The sequence below is a fragment of the Phlebotomus papatasi genome, chromosome 3, assembly GCF_024763615.1.
Source record: "Phlebotomus papatasi isolate M1 chromosome 3, Ppap_2.1, whole genome shotgun sequence".
Taxonomy (NCBI): domain Eukaryota; kingdom Metazoa; phylum Arthropoda; class Insecta; order Diptera; family Psychodidae; genus Phlebotomus; species Phlebotomus papatasi.
In genome coordinates this window covers 25,922,118-25,941,775 of record NC_077224.1, presented here as the reverse complement: position 1 = coordinate 25,941,775, position 19,658 = coordinate 25,922,118, and the positions used below count along the sequence as shown (strand labels likewise).

At 34.6% G+C, this 19,658-nt stretch overlaps 1 protein-coding gene across 10 annotated transcripts in view; it reads right to left on the bottom strand.

Annotated features, from left to right (window-relative positions):
- Positions 1-19,658, bottom strand: part of LOC129807354 (uncharacterized) — a 40,539-nt gene that overhangs the window by 7,059 nt on the left and 13,822 nt on the right. For 2 of the 10 annotated variants that reach the window (XM_055856565.1, XM_055856569.1), the window contains exons 1-3: positions 10,769-10,890; positions 2,328-4,642; positions 1,146-2,234 (exon numbers count right to left, since the gene is read on the bottom strand). In XM_055856565.1, coding sequence (XP_055712540.1) covers positions 1,146-2,234; positions 2,328-4,604 — 3,366 coding nt within the window. In that variant the 5' untranslated portion in view covers positions 4,605-4,642; positions 10,769-10,890. Of the gene's footprint in view, positions 1-1,145; positions 4,643-10,768; positions 10,891-19,658 lie in introns of those variants that run through there. The other 8 variants (XM_055856566.1, XM_055856573.1, XM_055856563.1 and 5 more) reach the window with 5 other exon arrangements.

The window sequence follows — 19,658 nt, the reverse complement described above, 5'->3', positions numbered from 1 at the left end:
AAATCTCTGAAACGATCTTCCTAGAGAAAAGAAACGGCGGCTCATCCAAAGCTTTTCCGCGTCTTAGGCTGTTTTGTTTATCTTTTCGTTTTGATTATTTTGCTTTTTCTATTGTAAACTCTTTTTGGGTGATGCACATGGCTCATACAACCTGAGAAAGAGTTTTCCACCATTTTCACTCTGGAGGTTGGTCAACAACGCTAAGGCGGCGGTGGCCGCTATTACTTAAATATGAAATTCTTTAAACTCTGTACTTCTGATATATGCTTTCAAGAGCACTAGCTCAAAAGCAATTGTATATGATATAATAATAATATACTACAAACCTCCGAAGCGTAGTAATGTAGCACGAATGCTACAGACCCCACACCAGAACATGCTAGAGCACTCACAACCCCATCTAACGGAACAATAGCGATATCGTAATTTGAGGTTAGCCGCCGTTATAGCACCCCTCAGTTACCACTCCAGCTGACTGTGATTGGTACTGTTTGCTTAGAAGAGTCGTCAGGACGGACTTTCTCCCTCTAACTCCTCTAGGCTCAACAGTCCTACTATAATAAGGCGAATAAAGGAAAGAAAAGCAGTCCGGCCAATCTGTGTCTTTTTTCATCGTTCTAATCACTTATACGTACAAGAGGGAGGAAAGCGGTAATGCTATTATTTTGTCCTATCACAGCACAAGGAGGAAGCCATCCTCAGGGATGAACAGGTGACAGCAAAGGATGTCAAATAGCCAAATGCCCTCCGGATTTTGCAGTCGCCAAGTTTGAGGCTTACAAGAACGGATACCAGATCGCATCCAATGAAGACGATTTTGTAGGATGTTATATGATTTCGGCGACTCAAACAGCAGATATACCTAACACCGCGTAACTAGCAAACTAGAACATTAAAGTTGCTGAAATGTCGAAAATTTTAATAAAAAAATTCAACAGATAAAAGCCAAAAGATTGGATTAGGCAAAAGCATACAAACAATGGATTTGTTACAAGTTTTTGTTTAGGTAACGATTTAACTCCTCTGAGCGTTTAAGTTTAAAATTCACAAAGTTACACCACAATATTATTTACTGACCAAATTGGAGCATTTCAAAGCAAAAAATATGTGAACGTTATACCGAGATAACTTGAAAAGAGACTTACCTGTCCGGAAGTTCCTTGAAGGATCCCAGCACTTTGTGAATAGTTCACTGTTGAATTGCACATCTGCGTCTTAGGAGGTTGATATGAATCCACAGACATTTGTCTACCTCTGCGAACACGCGAGGTAGGAACCGGAGGAGGCGGCATTAGCTTTGACGTTGGTGTAGGGCGGATCTGGTATTCTTTGGTGGGATTGTTGGATACATCCGATGTAGCTTGCGTAGGAATAGTCGGACAGATTATCTGCTCACAGGCAACGCTCGACGATAACTGCACAGTTGAGTTTCCTCCAACGCCGGGTAAGTTTTGAATTACTCTTTGAAGATCACGAAATTCATCTTCGGACATTAACTGCGACAGATCAGGTATAGAAGAAAGGCATGTAATCGTTGTTTGAGATTGAGAATGAGGAATGTTTTGCGGGGACACTGAACATTGCTGAGATGAAATGAACGAAGTTTCAGTTGATCCTCTGTGATGCTTTTGTTTTGAAGGTACCTGATTGATCGTTGGAGACTGCATTTGATGATTAGTCTGCAATACTGATGACGGTTGCTGTTGCTGAGGTTGAGTATTTATCGTTGACGTTGCAGTAATCTGCATTGACGACGCAGTCGACAACGGTTGTTGATTGGAATTCCACGTTTCCAGTGTTGGTTGATTCACCTTAGGTAAATTATATACAGAAGTTCTTCGTTGAGGTGGTCTTGCTTTTCTTTGTTTTGGTGACCTGTCACTTGAGGCCCTGCGTTGTTTCACCTTTCTTACAGTCTCTTTATAAGTTGGTGGCAAAGTTGAAACTTGATGGTTCAGCATATTAAGCGGACTCTGCTGCCGTTGCACGCATCCTCCCTGTTGTATCTGTTGAATTGGTGGCGCATGCAAACGAGGTTGCGTTGCGATATTCCTTGGAACGGAGTTATTCTGATGTTGAATTTGCATTGGATTCTGCATTACATTATGCCAAGGAGGAATCTGAGAATACGATGTTGACGGCATTGAAATAGGGGGGACCATGGGAATGAAGTTTCCGGGATTACTGATGTTTTGATGAGCTGGTTGAGGTCCTGGATGTCTCCAAAATGGTACCTGATTGACAAAAGACCGAAATTGTTGTGATCTTTCGCAATACATATGTTTTACACTTATAGTTGAATTAAATGGCGTATCAGCCATCCTTACCGGAATTGAATTGTTGAACACTGTCAATGGAAGTATTGGTTGGAGCCATTGAGGTCCTGGAGCGCTTGATCCCAATGAAGTACAAGGACCACTACCAACTAGTGCGCCTCCAGAATGTTGAGACAGATTCACGGGTTGATTCTGAGTTTCAGTTTGTTGTTTTTGATTTTGTTGCATCATCTGCTGGTGTTGTTCCACGAGAGCCGATACAGACACCTGAGGCCGATTATTACAGCCTTGCTGTTGAACATTTAAAATAGCTTGCCTCTGTAGCGAATTCGCCTGAGGTATTTGGCACTGATTTGGAATCCTAGGAGTTGGAAGGATTTGAATCCAGTTTGGGACAGGAAGTCGTGGAGGAATAGAAAGATGATTTGATTGATGGTTAACTGTTTGTGTATTAGGCGACAAAATCGGTGAAACTATCTTTGGAACTGATTGAGCGTATTCACTTAGAATAGAATGAGTGACGGCAGCAATTGCGGTATAATTAGGGCAAGCTTGCTGAACAGATTCTTGATCAGCTCCCACAGCAGGCTGTCCTTGAGGTGGGATTTGTATACATTGATTTGTCACTTGACAGGAACTAGGTATTCCATTGTTTTCTAGTTGGCTGTCACTATTGACATTATCAGATTGAGAGACTTGCGGTTCGCAAACTTGTGAACTCATTGAAGTTTCAATAACGGGACTCTGAGATACACGAATCTGGGCAGAAGTTTTCGCAGAATTTACAGGCATAGCTGCGTCATTCTGGACATCATTTGTGAAGGGTTCCTGCATAGTTGCGACTAAGGGTGATGAATTTATTGGGATTATAGTCATGGCCGGTCCGAATGTATTTGATTCTGGTGGAAGATCACCATATGCTGGACTATGATCAACCGGCAGAACTGTAGTAGATTGATCACTCGTTCCTTCCGTCTCTACTTTCAGAACAAAACTTCCGTCTGCTTCGACTTTGTTTTCCACATTCGAATCGCTCATTACTTTATTCAACATGTCAATCATCCAGGCAAACGGATTTGCCTCGAGGTTAACTTTAACTGGGGTATTGGATTTCTTTACCCAATCAAGTGCCGTTTCCATAAGGATCTTCTTGAAGAACTCACGTTCTTCTGAATTCATTTCCATAAAAGCAGGTTTTACATTTGACAAATGTACTACTGCTTTTTCCGTCATTGTTTTCTGAATTAGCAGTAATGATTTTTGAACATTATCCCAAATCGAGTCACCGTTGCGTTTTAACAGATACTGCGTCATCCCAATTTGATCAAGCAAAGACTGATACATTGTAGAAAGCATCATGAATTCTTTAATCCTTTGACTGTTGACTAAATCAATTGCTCGCATCATATTATTACGCTCCCTGCTCATATAGGAATTCATCTTCCTCTCAGGACTCTTTACAGGACTCAACGACGAATTGACTTTGAATGAGAATGCATCAGTTTGGCATGCTGCATTAATCATCCAAACTTTGATAGTCTGGGTGTTCTGAGTCTTCCTAATGATGGCATCTGTTTGCACAGAGGAGTTGAAGCAAAACGGAGGAGATGTTTGCGTCGACGTCTCACCAAAAACAGGATTTGTTGTTTGTGCAGATGAGTCTAAGGTGACCAGTGAAGGAGTTTGCGTTGGCGTCTCCTCCAAAACAGGGGACTCCGTTTGAGCGAACGAACTAGTACAAAAAATCGGTACTTCCACCTTAATCTCCTCAGTTTGTATCCCCATGTCCAAATTATCAGTTGTAGCTGGAACAGGTTCATCTTTGCAACCAAGAGATTGAGACGAACTAGCAGCAAACGGCGAAGCGTGTTGCGTTGTCATCTCCCGATTACGACGTTGCTCCTGGATACGATCATCTCCAGCAGGAAAAGACTCATCTTGAAGTGGTCGATCTTCATCCAATCTAACTTTCTTCACACCTTTTCTATGCTTTTTCTTGTGTCGTTTTGAATTTCTTCGCACTTCACTATTTTTTTTTGATGGATTTACTATATTTTCTGCACTTGATTTAACAACACTCTCCGAACTAACGAAATTATCAGAATCGGAGTCATCGTCTGATATCTCAACAACTTCCACTGGAAGCACATGTTGCTGTCCCATGGTGTTTTTACTACTATAACTTTCAGTTTCTTTTAACCACTTACTCACATACTCAATCCTCTTTTCCCAATTCACTTCACTACCGATCACATTATTTTGAGGTAATGCTTCAAAGGGTTCCGTTTGCTTAGAGCACAAAGAAAGTAAATCATCTGGAATTTCCATTACACTTTACACTTGTCTCTTTAGATCAACGAGAGCCACTGAAAATTTTAGTAAAAGACACGGTTATCCTATACATATATTTCAGGAATATCGGTAAAAGCTGTTTGTTTTTATGTTTGAAAAGGAAATATTCAATGCATCAATGACGGGAATATTTACAAAAGGTTGTAGGGAAACTTAAGACTTTCAATTAATAAAGCAAAGATTTTCCAAGACTTTTTCTTAATTGAGTTGTTGGACATCGATGTTGTCGGAAACAAAGTATATTTTGTAAAATTGAATCTGCACTAAGTTTCACGTATTATCTTAAAAAAAAAGTTATAAAAAAACATCTTTCGTGTCAAAGAAACAGGAGATAAGTTCGGAATTCTGGAATTTGTTACCGATAACAAAATGGAAGTGATTTGCAAATAGCTGAATAAAAAGAAATTTGTAAATAAAGCAACAATTTGAGTTAAAAGCATTCAGTCTATTATGGTATTAGCTGAGATTCTTAACATTCTCAGCTTTTGTAGTCCGAAGGAAAATACGACAACGTGAGATCGGGCCCAAATTTTGGATTTACACTAGGACACGAATACCATGTGCACTAAAAATTGATTTTCGTGGACATCCTGCCCCGTCCAGAGTACAAATACTTCTGGAGAGAGAACGGAAAGAGATATCGACAGGCGGTTTTCGGCAAAGGTTTAACGTTAATAGGTGACTAGAAGGTCAGATCGGCCACAACCACTCTCCCCGTTCCGTTTTAGGAACACTATCAAATTTTGTGTTCACAATAGCTCAGCCACTATAGGGTAAGATGGGGTAATTCGGAATCGTGTCCATTTTGGAATTTTGCAATTTTCTCACTGTTCTAGATGATCAAAGTTAAAATGAAAACCACGAAGTAGTACAAGACTTTAAATTCAAGAGTAATTCTTCGTTGTTTTGTTCTTTCGCTACCTAAAATTGCTAGTCCCCGGCAAGGTTTTTTTTTATATGGAGCTGTTTGAAACCAACTCACAAATTGATTAGAAACTCAGCTTACACTTCTCAGAACAAAAGATAGTAGAAAATACCATCCTCCATAGAAACTTTCCTTTAGAACCTACCATCTTGACATTTTAAAATGTACTATCCTATGGATAGTAAATTCTAATAGCCGGATGGTAAAATCTAATATCCTCTTTTAGATTTTACCTTGACCTCTCTTAGATTCTAATATCTGGGTAGTAAATTTTACTGGCCGCATATTAGATGTTAGAATTTAACTGGAAGACAGTAAATTTTAACGGAGGATAGTAATTTGGATTGAAATTACTATCCAAGCAAGTAAAATTTGCCATCCTGCTGTTGCCGATGCAACGGTTCCCGATATGCTTTGAATACATTGTAGCAATTCGTGGTGCAGCTGGAAGATGCTCGATTGTCATCACAAAGGTCGCGTGTTCAAATCTCGGCGTAGTCGTCAATGTTGGAAAAAGATTTTCACGCACCAAAATGGCTTGAAATACAGAGAATGTCATCCAAGAAAGGGCCCCAAGCCCTCAAACAATGGCAAAAAATTAATGAAAATAGGGAAAAATAAATTTTTCCGACATTTTTCATTCTAATATCCGGCTAGTAAAATTTACTATCCTGCCAGTAAAATTTACCATCCGGCTAGTAAAATCTAATATCCGGGATTTAAAATTTACCATCCGGTTATTAGAATTTACTATCCATGCAATAGATTCTACAATTTTTGACAGTCCAATTTAATATCGCGTTTGCTGGGTGACTTAGGAGGAGTAGAAATTGAGAATTCATCCTCATATGGTCTTATTTGTCCTAGATATACATAGCGTTATTTTTATTTATTTTTAAAATCATTTACCTAAGCAATGTTTCTTGCAAAATAATATATCAATAAATCTATGTATGTACAAAGGATAGAGAATTATTATAGTCAATAATCTGCACAAAATCGATATGATGAATTTTGCTATATTTGAAAATTCAATTCAATATGGTTTTATAAATTAATTAAGTAATTACTAATTAATCTATGTATCTAGGACAAATAAGACAATATGAGGATGAATTCTTAATTTCTATTCCTTTAAAAAAAATAAAATCAGCAAACGCTTAAAAGAGCTTTTAAAACTCTACTTTAGTTTAACATTTATATTAGGAGTATATTACAGTGCAAAGCAAATATTGCTATATTAGTGATAAAAAAACGGTCAGTGATTAAAAAACGATAAATAAATGTATATCTGATTAAAAAAAGTAATAGGAATAAAAAAAATTAACAATAAAACGGCGTTAAGCAAGAATCGAACTCGAAGCCTTTGCGTTATAAACACCGTCCGCTTGCCCGACGGGGATGGGCATCATAAGGATTGTGTCATACTCAAAAAGTTCTAAATATTTTTTTCCTTTAAGAAAAGCGCCCAAAATAATTGCATGAAAAACTGTATATGATAAAGAAAGTTCTAGAAACAGTATATGCAGCAGTGGCGCAGCAGGCAAGCGGACGGTGTTTATATCGCAAAGGTCTCGAGTTCGATTCTTGCTTAGCGCCGTTTTATTGTTTATTTTTTTTTCATTTCTATTATTTTTTTTTAATCAGATATACATTTATTTATCGTTTTTTTAATCACTGAACGTTTTGTTTTATCATTAATATCGCAATATTTGCTTTGCACTGTAATATACTCTTAATATGAATGTTTAACTCAAGTATCGTTTTTAAAAGCTCTTTTACGCGTTTGCTGATTTTAATTTTTTTTAAAGAAATAAAAATTAAGAATTCATTCTCATATGGTCTGATTTGTCCTAGATATACATAGTGTTATTTTTATTTATTTTTTAAATCATTTGCCTAAGCAATGTTTCTTGCAAAATAATATATCAATAATATTTAATTTCTTTACAAAAGTCTTCAGTTCACAAATTAGTTTGATAATTAATTAGTGAATGTTGATTTCGGTAAAGAAATGATTAAAACAGTGGACAATAATCACAATGAGCACACCGAATTAAAGTATGACTTACAGTCAATTTAGGCAAAGGCTCCCAATAAACTTTTATAAAACAATATTGAATTGAATTTTCAAATATAGCAAAATTCAACATATCTTGATTTTGTGCAGATAGTTGATTATAATAATTCTCTATCCTTTGTATATAGATTTATTGATATATTTTGCAAGACACATTGCTTAGGCAAATGAATTAAAAAAATAAATAAAAATAACACTATGTATATCTAGGACAAATCAGACCATATGAGAATGAATTCTTAATTTTTATTTCTTAAAAAAAAATTAAAATCAGCAAACGCGTAAAAGAGCTTTTAAAAACGATACTTGAGTTAAATATAAACACCGTCCGCTTGCCTGCTGCGCCACTGCTGCATATGCTGTTTCTAGAACTTTCTTTATCATATACAGTTTTTCATGCAATTATTTTGGGCGCTTTTCTTAAAGGAAAAAAATATTTAGCACTTTTTGAGTATGACACAATCCTTATGATGCCCATCCCCGTCTATGTTCTTAATATGAAGCCAATCAGAATTTGATGACTCGATGACCTCCCTTGTAAAACTTTCTTTATCATACATAGTTTTGCATGCAATCATTTTGGGCGCTTTTCTTAAAAGAAAAAAAAAATAGCACTTTTTGAGTATTATACAAGCCTTATGATGCCCATCCCCGTATATGTTCTTAATATGAAGCCAATCAGAATTTGATGACTCGAAGACCTCCCTTGTAAGACAACATATTTTAGTGAAATTATAAAAATCTGAAGTTTTGAATTTTTTAACGTTACGCTGTTTTTACGACCGTTCGTCCGGATGTCGCGAGTTTTGGAAGCTAAACGGTTAGAGATGGTGAGTTGGGACCTTCAGGGGACCCCCCATCAGTCGACTGAAGGACCATTAACATGTCCTACAATTTTTCAAACCCCTCCCCAACATGGTAACATGTTTGTGTACTTGAGAAAGGTATTGGAATTCCCGACGAGCCTGAACCGATTACAATCGGTCATGAACCGATAAGCAATATTTTATTCGAAAAACAATTACAGTGCCTGCTCCCTAATCCGGATCGGAGTAATCCGGACGAGTTCTCGACGGTTACAAATAAAAAAAATTTGAGAATATGTATGCATGTCTGTTCACTAATGAAAATTAATTATGCCCAACGCACAATAACTTTTGTTTATTAAACATGTTTTTCACATTTCAATGAGAGTGAATGAGATCTAGATCTAGTCATCTGGCTCATTCTCATAGGAAATTTTGAAAACATGTTTACAAACAAAAGTTATTGTGCGCTGGTCATTATCTTGTGAAGTTTTTGTTTAATAAATGAAGCATAATAGCATAGAATTCTCTGGTCTAGCTGGTCATCAACTCTAAGATGGCGGCAGACGCATAGGACAGTGATAAATGCAGAGTTTGAATAAATTATTATTATTATTATAACTACTATTTTTTTTAAGTGACAAATTGTCTTATTCAGTTTATCTACTTCCCAGAGAGGTGGTCGAGAATAAATCAGTGACTAATCATTAATTTGCTGATTCCATAGCGGTGCCTGAGTCTGAAAGTGAGAACAGCTTAGGAGTCTTGGATTTTTTATTAAATCAGCTAAATCGTTTTTTTTAACATGGTGTGAATGAATGAATATTTTTTTTTATTTTTTTCCTTCTACAAACCAGTGCTTAGGGATTTAATATGATGGGAATACTATGAAAATATTATTTCTTATTATTAAATTCATTATAGTGCAGATCCTATGAATTTTGTATAATTTAACCGTTCTTTTTTTGGGAAGAATCTGCTTGGATAAATTTATTCCACCGTTTTGACTTAAGCGTTTATCCGGTTTATCCACTATTTAAATTTACTCTATTTTACGTTCAAACATTACAAAAGTAACTACAGATTATCCTCCGTTTATCATCATACTTCATTGCATTATTCAGCTGTTATGAGCGAGTATGATACTAGGATTAGACAGTTAAACAACTTTACAAATTAAGAAGAATAATAATGTTTGAGTGTGCGTCCATCGAACCTTCTAGATCTGGGGTGTGCAAGAAACGTTTAAAACCGAATAAACGTCAAAATAAGTTTATTCAGGAAGCATTTGATCGTTGACGAATAAGTTTCATTTGACGTTTGTTCGGTTTCAAACGGCTTTTGCACACCTCTGCTCTAGATATTTGGAAAAATTTAAGATTTAGTATTTTTAAAATAAATTGCCAACAAATTATTAGTGAATCAATATAATTTTACTTTAAAATTCCGAATTTAAACTTAAACTTCAAACAAAATAAGGTCACAGAACGTTTAGTTAAGTCATATCATGTTCAATCATGTTTGTATGATCACCACTGAATTCTTATTTTTTGTACACCCTAATAATTCCATTTTGTATTTAAAATCTTGAAGACTCATTAGAGTTGAGAATAAATTAAAAGAAGTTGACACTTTTATTACCTTCTGCACTTGGACAAGTTAAAAGGGAGAAATTCAGAGAACCCATTAATGAATCACAAGGAAATGGTGATCTCATTATTTTTACTATTGAATCTTGAGCAGTGGCTCAAAAGTTATATAAGATGTAAAAACACAATTTTGGATAGAATAAAGTGGACATCGAGAGAAGCAAGAAGTCTTCTTTAGTTTCAACATTCTGATCTGATTTCCCCGCTCGGAAATCATAATTGTTTGTCACTCTTCTATTAAGAAAAATATTACATGTATCAACAAACAGCCAGATACGGCAGAGATTCTCGAAGATTTCCGAAAGATTTGTAGAAAATAGAGCACAATAGAAATGGATGAAAGTTATACTCCATTCCCACAATAAAAAAAAGCACGCAATACATTAGGGCAGTGAAACCATCATGAAAGACACACTGCTGCACCGAAATGCCCTACTCTGCTGTATGATCTTATCAAAATTTAAAAGTGGTACTCAGGTAGTTCCAAGAAATGCTGCTTTACAGCATTTCAATCTAGCCAGAGGGCACAACATTTCTAAAAGACCACAATAGGTAAGATTTATTTAAATCCATCCCAAAACAAACACCAAGAAATAACCAAGAAATAACCGAAAAATCCCTGCATTGATGCATTGCCAATCAGTTAATTGGCAAATAGATAAGCTTTCAAAATATCTCACCATCTTAATATCTTAAATCCCAACCCAAAAGATCACAAAACAGCTAAATAAAAATTTTTAAAGAGCACGGAAAGTTTAATGTTGTCCGAAGGAGTGCTCAACGGAGACTGATTTATCCACAACCGAAGCAGGCGTCTTTTCTTTCGCTTCCAGCAAAACGATCACAATCTTTTTCTCCTTTTTCTCACTTTCGTTTAGTCTAAGGGTGAAAAAGACAGAGGATCCCACCCATTTGTCCAGAGAGTGGTCTAAAAAAAATTTATGGGAATTGTGAAATAGAAAAAAGAGTTGGTGTTAAGTGATCTCATTTGTAGAATAAGCACATTTCACATATAACCGATTTCTGCTGAAGATTGAAAGAAATAATTAAACAAATGAAAAATAATAAAATGTGTTCAATAAACTGCTGATATAGTGGATTTTCTGTCAAACAATAAATCACATTTTTTTCTGTGATTTATTGCATCAAAAGAAGCAGTGGCAATATTGAATTTGTTCACCAATTTTAAACAAGAATATAATTTATTTCTAGACAGAAAGAATGTGAAATGTTGAGTAGATTGTAGATTTTGAAGGTTTTCGACTGGCGTTGGACATAGGCACAGAAGAGCCCTTTGTATCCCCCATTTTCCGTAATTCTATTATCCGCATGATCCATTTAATTGTAATACATTTTCCTTAATAAATGATAAGATATTTATTGCATTAACAATGCTTATATCATCAAGATCAATCACCAAAATGTTGAGTATATGGCGCGATAATTCCAGACTCCAGGGAATGTTTAATACTACTATCTCTTTATTCTAAGAATACAGCTGCAAAGATTTCATAATTTCATATTCTGTTATAAATTTCCTAGAAATTTTATCCATGATGTTATGATTATTGATTTTTTATCTTTTTATAACTAGCGCACAATAACTTTTGTTTGTAAACATGTTTTCAAAGGAGAATGGTCAAATCCGGTCCCGGAATCGCCACGAACGGGACCTATGTCATTGGATAGACATTAGTATAGGTAACAACTTTTGTTGTGGGATCAATGTTCTAAACCATGGAGGAACAGTTCTAGAGCATAAAAACTATTTTTTAGAATGATGAAGAATGATCAAAAGTATATGGGCGCTGGTTCATCTTCATACAAAGATTAGAGTAGACGCATTTTTAAGATATTAATATAAGGTTGAGAAAAATGCCGGGACCCAGGACGATAAATGCTGGGAGTCCTTGTAAAAAAGGCCTTTATCCTTTCGAAAAATTGTTGTTTTGACTACGAAGTATACAAGAACCGCTAAAATGAACTTGATGAAATTCGGTATAGGGTCAGTGTATGTTTTGAACTTTTTATTTATGCATACCACCCCCTCCCTCCACCCTCCGTTCTGGTAGCCCTTATACAAAATGGGGGCACTTTACCTCATAACTCCTTTCTAAGAGGATGTAGAAAGCTGATATTCAACAAAGGAACAAAGCTTATGGAAGACACTTCAACCATGCATTTTAATCCCCTCCTCCACCACCCCTTCTAGTAATCCTATATACAAAATGAGAGCATTTTGACCTCTTTTCTGAGAAGAAGTAGTTTGTTTGTAAAAGAATGAAAAAAAAAATGAATAACTAATAACGTTAACAATAATTTTCTAGATTTTATATGCATTTATAGACATCTAGTCGAATTACAGCTTTCTGCCTCTTCTTAGAAAGGAGTTATAAGGTATAATAGTCTTATTTTGTATGGGGGCTACCAGAAGGGGTGATGGACGAAGAGTTTGGGAGTATGGTTAAAAAGTCTTCTTTAAGCCTTGCTACCATACTGTATATCAACTTTCTATCTTTTCTCAGAAAGGAGTTATAAGGTGAAATGCTCTCATTTTGTATGAGGGCTACCAGAAAGGGGGACAGAGGAGGGAGATATTATACATGGTTTAAAAGTCTTCCCTAAGCTTTGTTCCCTTGTCGAATTTCAGCTTTCTACCTCCTCTTAGAAAGGAGTTATAAGGTAAAGTGCCCCCATTTTGTATGGGGGCTATCAGAATGGAGGGTGGGGGGAGGGGGTGGTATGCATGGATAAAAACTTTAAGTCATACAGTGACCCTATACCGAATTTCATCAAGATCACTTTAGCCGTTCTTGCGTAATTCGTTGTCAAAACAGCGATTTATCGAAAGGATAAAGGCATTTTTACAAGGACTCCCAGCGTTTATGGTCCTGGGTCCCGGCAATTTTTCAATCTTATATCAGTACCTACAAAATGCGCCTACTCTCGTTTGTGGCGATTCCGGGACCAGCGCCCATATAGTTTTGACCATTCTCCTTTCCCATGAGAATGAGCGAGATGACTAGATCTAGATCTTATTCACTCTCATTGAAATGTCAAAAACATGTTTACTAAACAAAAGTTATTGTGCGTTAGCAGGGCCGGATTTAGAAATGTGGAGGCCCAATGCCCATTTGTGGGGGCCCCAAAACTTTTACGTTTTTCAACAGAGCCATTGCTTTTAAAATTTTATACAATATAATGCTTTCCATTCTACAGGTAAATTTAACCCTCTAATGTCCAATTTTTAAAAATGCAAAAAAACAGTAGTATCATAATTTTTTCCAGGCTCATTAGGGTCCAATAAACTCAAAAAATACCATCCGTTTTTTATTATATCTTTTAGTTTAGGCGCTAGCTGCGAAAATATAAAAAAAAAAATCGAAACCCTTTTTGCTTTTCAAACTTACATTTAATTTTTTTATTGTTTTTTAAATTAAAATTTATAAAGTAGAACGACATATCTTTGAGTAAAAAATAAATTTATTTTAGTCCGATTAATTTAAATCGGTATTTTTCTTCAAATTATAAATGCGATTTTTTACACAAAAAATTTTCCTACTTTTTCTTTGACCTGTCACACAAAACTGGGGATAACAACTAAACAAAGAGTCAAAATAAATTTGAACTTTCAGTAAGACTATTACCAACGTATTACCAACAACCTATTAACAACGGGGCAAAAAGTCACAAATCGAAAAAAAATCAAAATTCAATATCTTCCAAGATAAAAAAGATAGCGGATTAAAATGTTTTCTATAAATAGCCCCCGTAGACCTTCTGCAATGTCATAAGTTTCTTAGAATTCGAAAAAGGAATTTAGAAAATAAAAAAAAAAAGAATATTGAAATTTTTAGGCCTGTTTTTGAAATATTTTCCTTACAAGAGATATCATTTATTACCTACTTATTTACCAAAATTGATGCACTTGGGATTTTTTCCTAAATGATTTGGATTCCCTGAGTACGAATCCACTATCCGTTTTAGCATTTTCCAAATATTCTTCTCTCCAGAAATCCTTTTATTAAAAATGGCCAATTGGGGTAAAAAGTAACAAAAGGTATAGAGCTAAAAGTAACAAGAAGCGAAGCAATTTCAGATGTCTCACGGCGAAAAGAAATGTCATTGTCATTACCATGTCTCGCTGTTTGTTGTTTGCATTGGTCAAACGATTTGTAATCTTTTGTGTATTTTTTCTGAAATAGCTTGAAAAACGGTTTTCTCGTTCAGAAAGAGAAAACGGTGTTTTACAAAGGTGTAGATGAATAAATTTTTTATGAAAATATGTCCTTTAGGTATTTTTTCAAATTTACGGAAACCCATAATGAAGCGAATCAAAATATGATAATACCCAATGTCTGATACTATTTGCCCCAACATTTTTGAGAATGGTCACAAAATTACCTTTTAGAAATCGGCTCAATAAACGTATTTTATTACAAAATAGAGCAAAAATTACTTTCACAAAGTTGTACAGCGGTAAATTTCTTTTAAAACTGCGCTAATTAGAAATTTCTGAAGCGATCGAGTAGCTTGCAAAAAAATAAAATATAAGTTTTGTGACTTTTTGCCCCAGTCTCCCCTACTATAACACTTTTAAATAAATAAAACCTTTATTGTCGCTGTATATATTATTTTTGTGATGCTACCCTGGAGTGACTCTTAGGGCCCATTTATAGCTATGTAAAACACCGGTGTAATACCGAGAAAACTTTTAAAATATGGATAAATTATGCGAAGCTACTTTTCGGACTGAGCACATTGTTTTATTTTATTTTATCTTGTTGTTAGTCAATTTTTTACGATTCTTAATAAAATTGAACTTGTCCATAATGCCTACGCAGCTCAACTCTCTCAAAATATCTGTTTCTGAACTAAAAATTATCCGCTAATTCTTGGTAGGGAATTTATTGTGGCTGAAATGAGTTTTTTTCTTGTTGATTGTTGATTGATTATTCATTCTTAAACTCGTCTAAATTATTTCGCGCCTAATATTTGAATGTTAACGAATTCATCATGTGCCCAGATACATTTGTGGAGGCCTCAATAGGAAAAAGGAAACAAAATGTTGCAAAAGGAATATTTTAAATAAATAAATGACTCTGTGAGGACTCAGTAGGACGACAGAAAACGCAAAGTAGTAGAAAAATGCTTAATAAATAAAATAAATAATTTTGAGTGGAAACCTCAGCACAAAAAAAAATGAAACATTTTCCAAAGTGCAAGCCGCTTCAAGCTTTTTCATATTGTTGGACATTAAATGCTTTTATAAGCTAATAGCAATTTAATTTGCAATTTTTTTCGTAGTAATTTTCATTTTGAGACCATTGTGACCATAGTAAGCTTTTTAAATGTGGAGGCCCCTAAAATGTGGAGGCCCGGTTCCTTGGCCTCAGGGAACCCACCTAAATCCGGCACTGTGCGTTAGGCATTATAGTCAATTGTCAAGCAAATACATTCTTAAGTCGATAAGAATGAATGTTTATTTTTATTAATAATTATGTTTTCCTTATAATTCCTGAACGACTCATCTTGTACGAGAAAATAACCACACACATGGTAAAACTTGTGGTAAGTCCAGGTAATCTTATGGTATATGGCTGAGACTCATTATTGAAAAACTATAAGTGCTTGCAACATGGAGTAAGTGCAAATTAAATAGTACCTACTAGATATGATAAATTTGACTCTACATGATTATCTACCCCCAAAAATTAAATTTCCAATTTGCCAAATTGCCAAATTTAGGACAGCTCGTAATATCGGACACTGCAGCTAAGTTAATTGAAACTTTGAAATTATTTTCGAATATTTCATAAATAGATAGATTGAATATTCCCAAGTAAATAAGATTTATGTTAAAAAAAAGTCACAGTGTCAAGTTCGTTTTGCATCATTTGACATTGTGGCTATAAGTTATTCCAAGAGTGGCCATATGCTCGTAAAAGAAGTCATAATCATAAGTTATGAATTTTACATGGTTGAAAAAATCAGATATTTTCCAAGAGTTGAGGAAAAGAAGCTAACATGAAAAAAGTAATGGTTAAAATATTGCATTAATTGGTCGAAAAGATCAGGAGCTGTAAGCAGTTATGTCCTTAATGTGATCATAAGTCCTGCCCCCTGCACCGTATTATTAATTAAGTTGAATTCTGGGAGTAAAGGTTCGTTTCAAGTCAATTTTAACTATTTCAAGCTAACGAAACAAACTTTCAAAAAGGGTTTTTAAACCGATTTTCTATCTCTTTTTTATGAAAAAAATTATGGAATCAAAAATTTCTTAATAAAGTTATTCAAACAAAATTGACGACCTTTCTTTCCAAACCGGAGAAAATGTGTGGTACAGCCTCAAAAACCTTTTATTACCAGTTTCCTCAAATATCCCTAAATTCTTCCCTATACCTACTAACACAATCATAAATCATAATTTTACGATCGTTTTCAATCCCAACATTCCTTTTTTTAAAAATTCACATGACCTTCAAATCCTCTCACATCTTAACATAATTGAACACATGTTGATTATTGAATCCACATTTTTACTTACACCATCCTTCTAAAATTATGTAATAAATTGCGAACTTTGGGACTACAGTAGACTCTTCGATATCCAGCACTTCGATATCCGGGTGACAGCTGCCAAACACTGGCGGTTGATATATTCAAAATTATTTTCACTAAACATGAACCCACCCGGCAAATTCTGCAGAATTCTGCAGAAATTCGTCAGATTTGAATTACTAACTGCCGAAAAATCAGCAGAATTTCTGCAGAATTTTGTTCTAAGGTGGATCCGATCGTTGTATGAAAATTCTGCAGAATTTTCTGCAGAATTTCTATAGAAAATTTTAAAATTATCGGCAGAATTTCTTTAGAGTATTTAGATGATTTCTACATTTCTTCTACCCTTTCTAATGTTTCTAAACATTATTTTAACTACATAAAAATATGTATTTCAATTTATTTAAAATTCAATTTTTATTCAACAATTTTACGTGAATACTCTCTTTTTTTACAATATTATTATAATGTTATAATACAATATTATTAAATCAGCCATAATAGAAAATACGAAGGGGAAGGAAATGGTTAGAAAACACGAAAGAAATTCGCGATGCTCACGAAGTCGCACGACTATCCCGAAACCACACGAAGTCTCCGATTGAATGACAAGAAACGTTAAAATTTCAAAAGTGCAGAATTGCAGATCGAAGTTTTGCTGGGAAGTTTGTCCAGAGTGAATTAAAGTATTATTAACATTGTATCGAAGTTTTTAATACATAATTGTGATAAAAAATGAAACATAAGCACACCATGAAGAAAATTCTCTTTTTCTTTGTCAGACAGAAAATAAATTCACACACAAAATAGAAAAACCGTTGATCATTCAAAAAACCTAAATGTCATTTTGTCCCCCAGTCAGCCGGATATCGAAGAGTCTACTGTATATGCTGTTTAATTTGTGTAGTAAAATGTTTAAGAGGGAACCGGGATAGAATAAGATACAGTGAGGGGGCGTCATAGTTTGCCTTAGGAGGTATATTGAGCAAACACTTGCAGGGCAAACACTTTCATTCTACTGGAATATTTTCACCGTATTAGTCACATTCACATATAAGATTAATATTAATACTTTCTGAACTGCGAGAATGGTAAAAGAATAGATAGCAAGTGTTTTATCTTCCCCTCACTCTCTCACATTTGACTTCTTTGAAATCATTTGAATTTGAAATCGTTTGAATCATTTTATATTCAAAATTTGATCTATTTGTTGATAAAAAAAGTAGACTTGGTCCGCAAAATTTGATATAAATTGATTTATAGCATTAATGCGAAAATTTAATGCGATTTTCTCTTTAATTTTTTAATGTGAAAAATATTTATGCTTTAGGTAAATTTAAACTTATTTTTGCAGGCCAAGTCCACTTCCTTATCAATAAATAAAAAAAATCCCAAATATTAAGTGACTCAAAGACACAAATAACATATTTGGACGCTCACAAGCGACAATTAATGTGAATCACATTAAAATTTTATGTGCAAGTATGATAACGTCGTTAGTATTAATCTTATATGTGACCAAATTATATGCAAAGAAAAATTTAATTTTCTGGATAATTGCGCCTCCGTCTCCCCTACAATTTTGACATTCAAAGCTTTACAAATGTGTAATCAACGTTTAATTTTGACAAAATCAGTAGGGGAAAGTGGCCAAGCTTCGTACGATCGCAAGCTTGGTAATGGATAATTTTTTCCTGTTTCTGAATAAATATGACTCATTGCATCCATATTTCAAAAACCAGGGGAAAGTTCCTAGTTTTTAAAACAAATTGCGGAGTCACATTTATTGAGAAACATAGGAAAAATTTAGTCATTACAAGCTTGCGATCGTACGAAGCATGAGCACTTTCCCCTATAGGGGGAAGTGGGGCATCCTCGCAAGTGGGGCACATTTGAAATTGGGATTTTTCACTTTTTCACCTATTTTTATATAAAATTGAGCCTTATCGTGATATAATTTAGTTGTACGAACAGATTGAGAACCTAAATTGCATTGTTATATGTCTCAGATCCACTTAAACATAGGTGAAAATTCCCAATTTCAAACGTGCCCCACTTCGCCCTATTATTGTTTTAAAATAATAAATAAATAAATAATTACATAGATGAAATCATATTGCGAAATTCGATTGTATATTAAGGCTATGTGTGGTCTTCGTGGTGAATTAACTTGAGCATTGAAAGATTTTGCGGAGTCAGCAATTGTAAAAAAAAATTGCAAATTTGAGCCCTAGAAATTAGTAAAGACATTTCATGGGTTTCAAGTATTCCAGTTGAACACTTGTGTAAACAAACAAAATGATATCGGAGAAATATCACTACTCTCCCTATTCTTTATAGAGATTTAATAAAGAGGAAGATGGTATATCTCAAATGGAATCATTTTGCAAAATGAGATCATCGCGAGAAATTGGAAATAATATGGAAAATCACTTTGACGAGAAGGATAGAAAGAAGGAAAACTATTCAGAGAGCAGGAAGACTAAAAATGAGCATATAGTAAGGTGGGGTAAATGGATCGTTTTCCGAAGGGTGCTACTTAAACGCTTGTTTTTGGACTGATGAAATTCTTTTTTACTTCTTCTAAATCCATAGAATTTTTCAATATTTCATTCAGAAACATAATATAAAAAAAATTATCAAAAATATTAAAGAAAATTTAAACCAAATAGGTTTTTCGAAAATTAAAGACAATGAAAAATTTCTTTTACTAGCTAATCTACCCGGGTCTTCCCTATTGATTCTGAACCTTTAGAGAAAAAAACCTCTGACACGTCCGGTAGAAATTTTCTATTTTCTAAAACTTGTAGTGGAATCTTTTACAATTAACCACTCGTTCTTTAAGGTTAGATCGTAACCATATAAAATATGATAAAATAAGCAAATAATTTCATAGTATTAGAATATTCGGGTCCCGGTCAAAATCCTGAACGCCAAAATCCCGAAAGCCAAAATCCCGAACGCCAAAATCCCGAAAGCCAAAATCCCGAATGGGCCAAAATCCCGAAA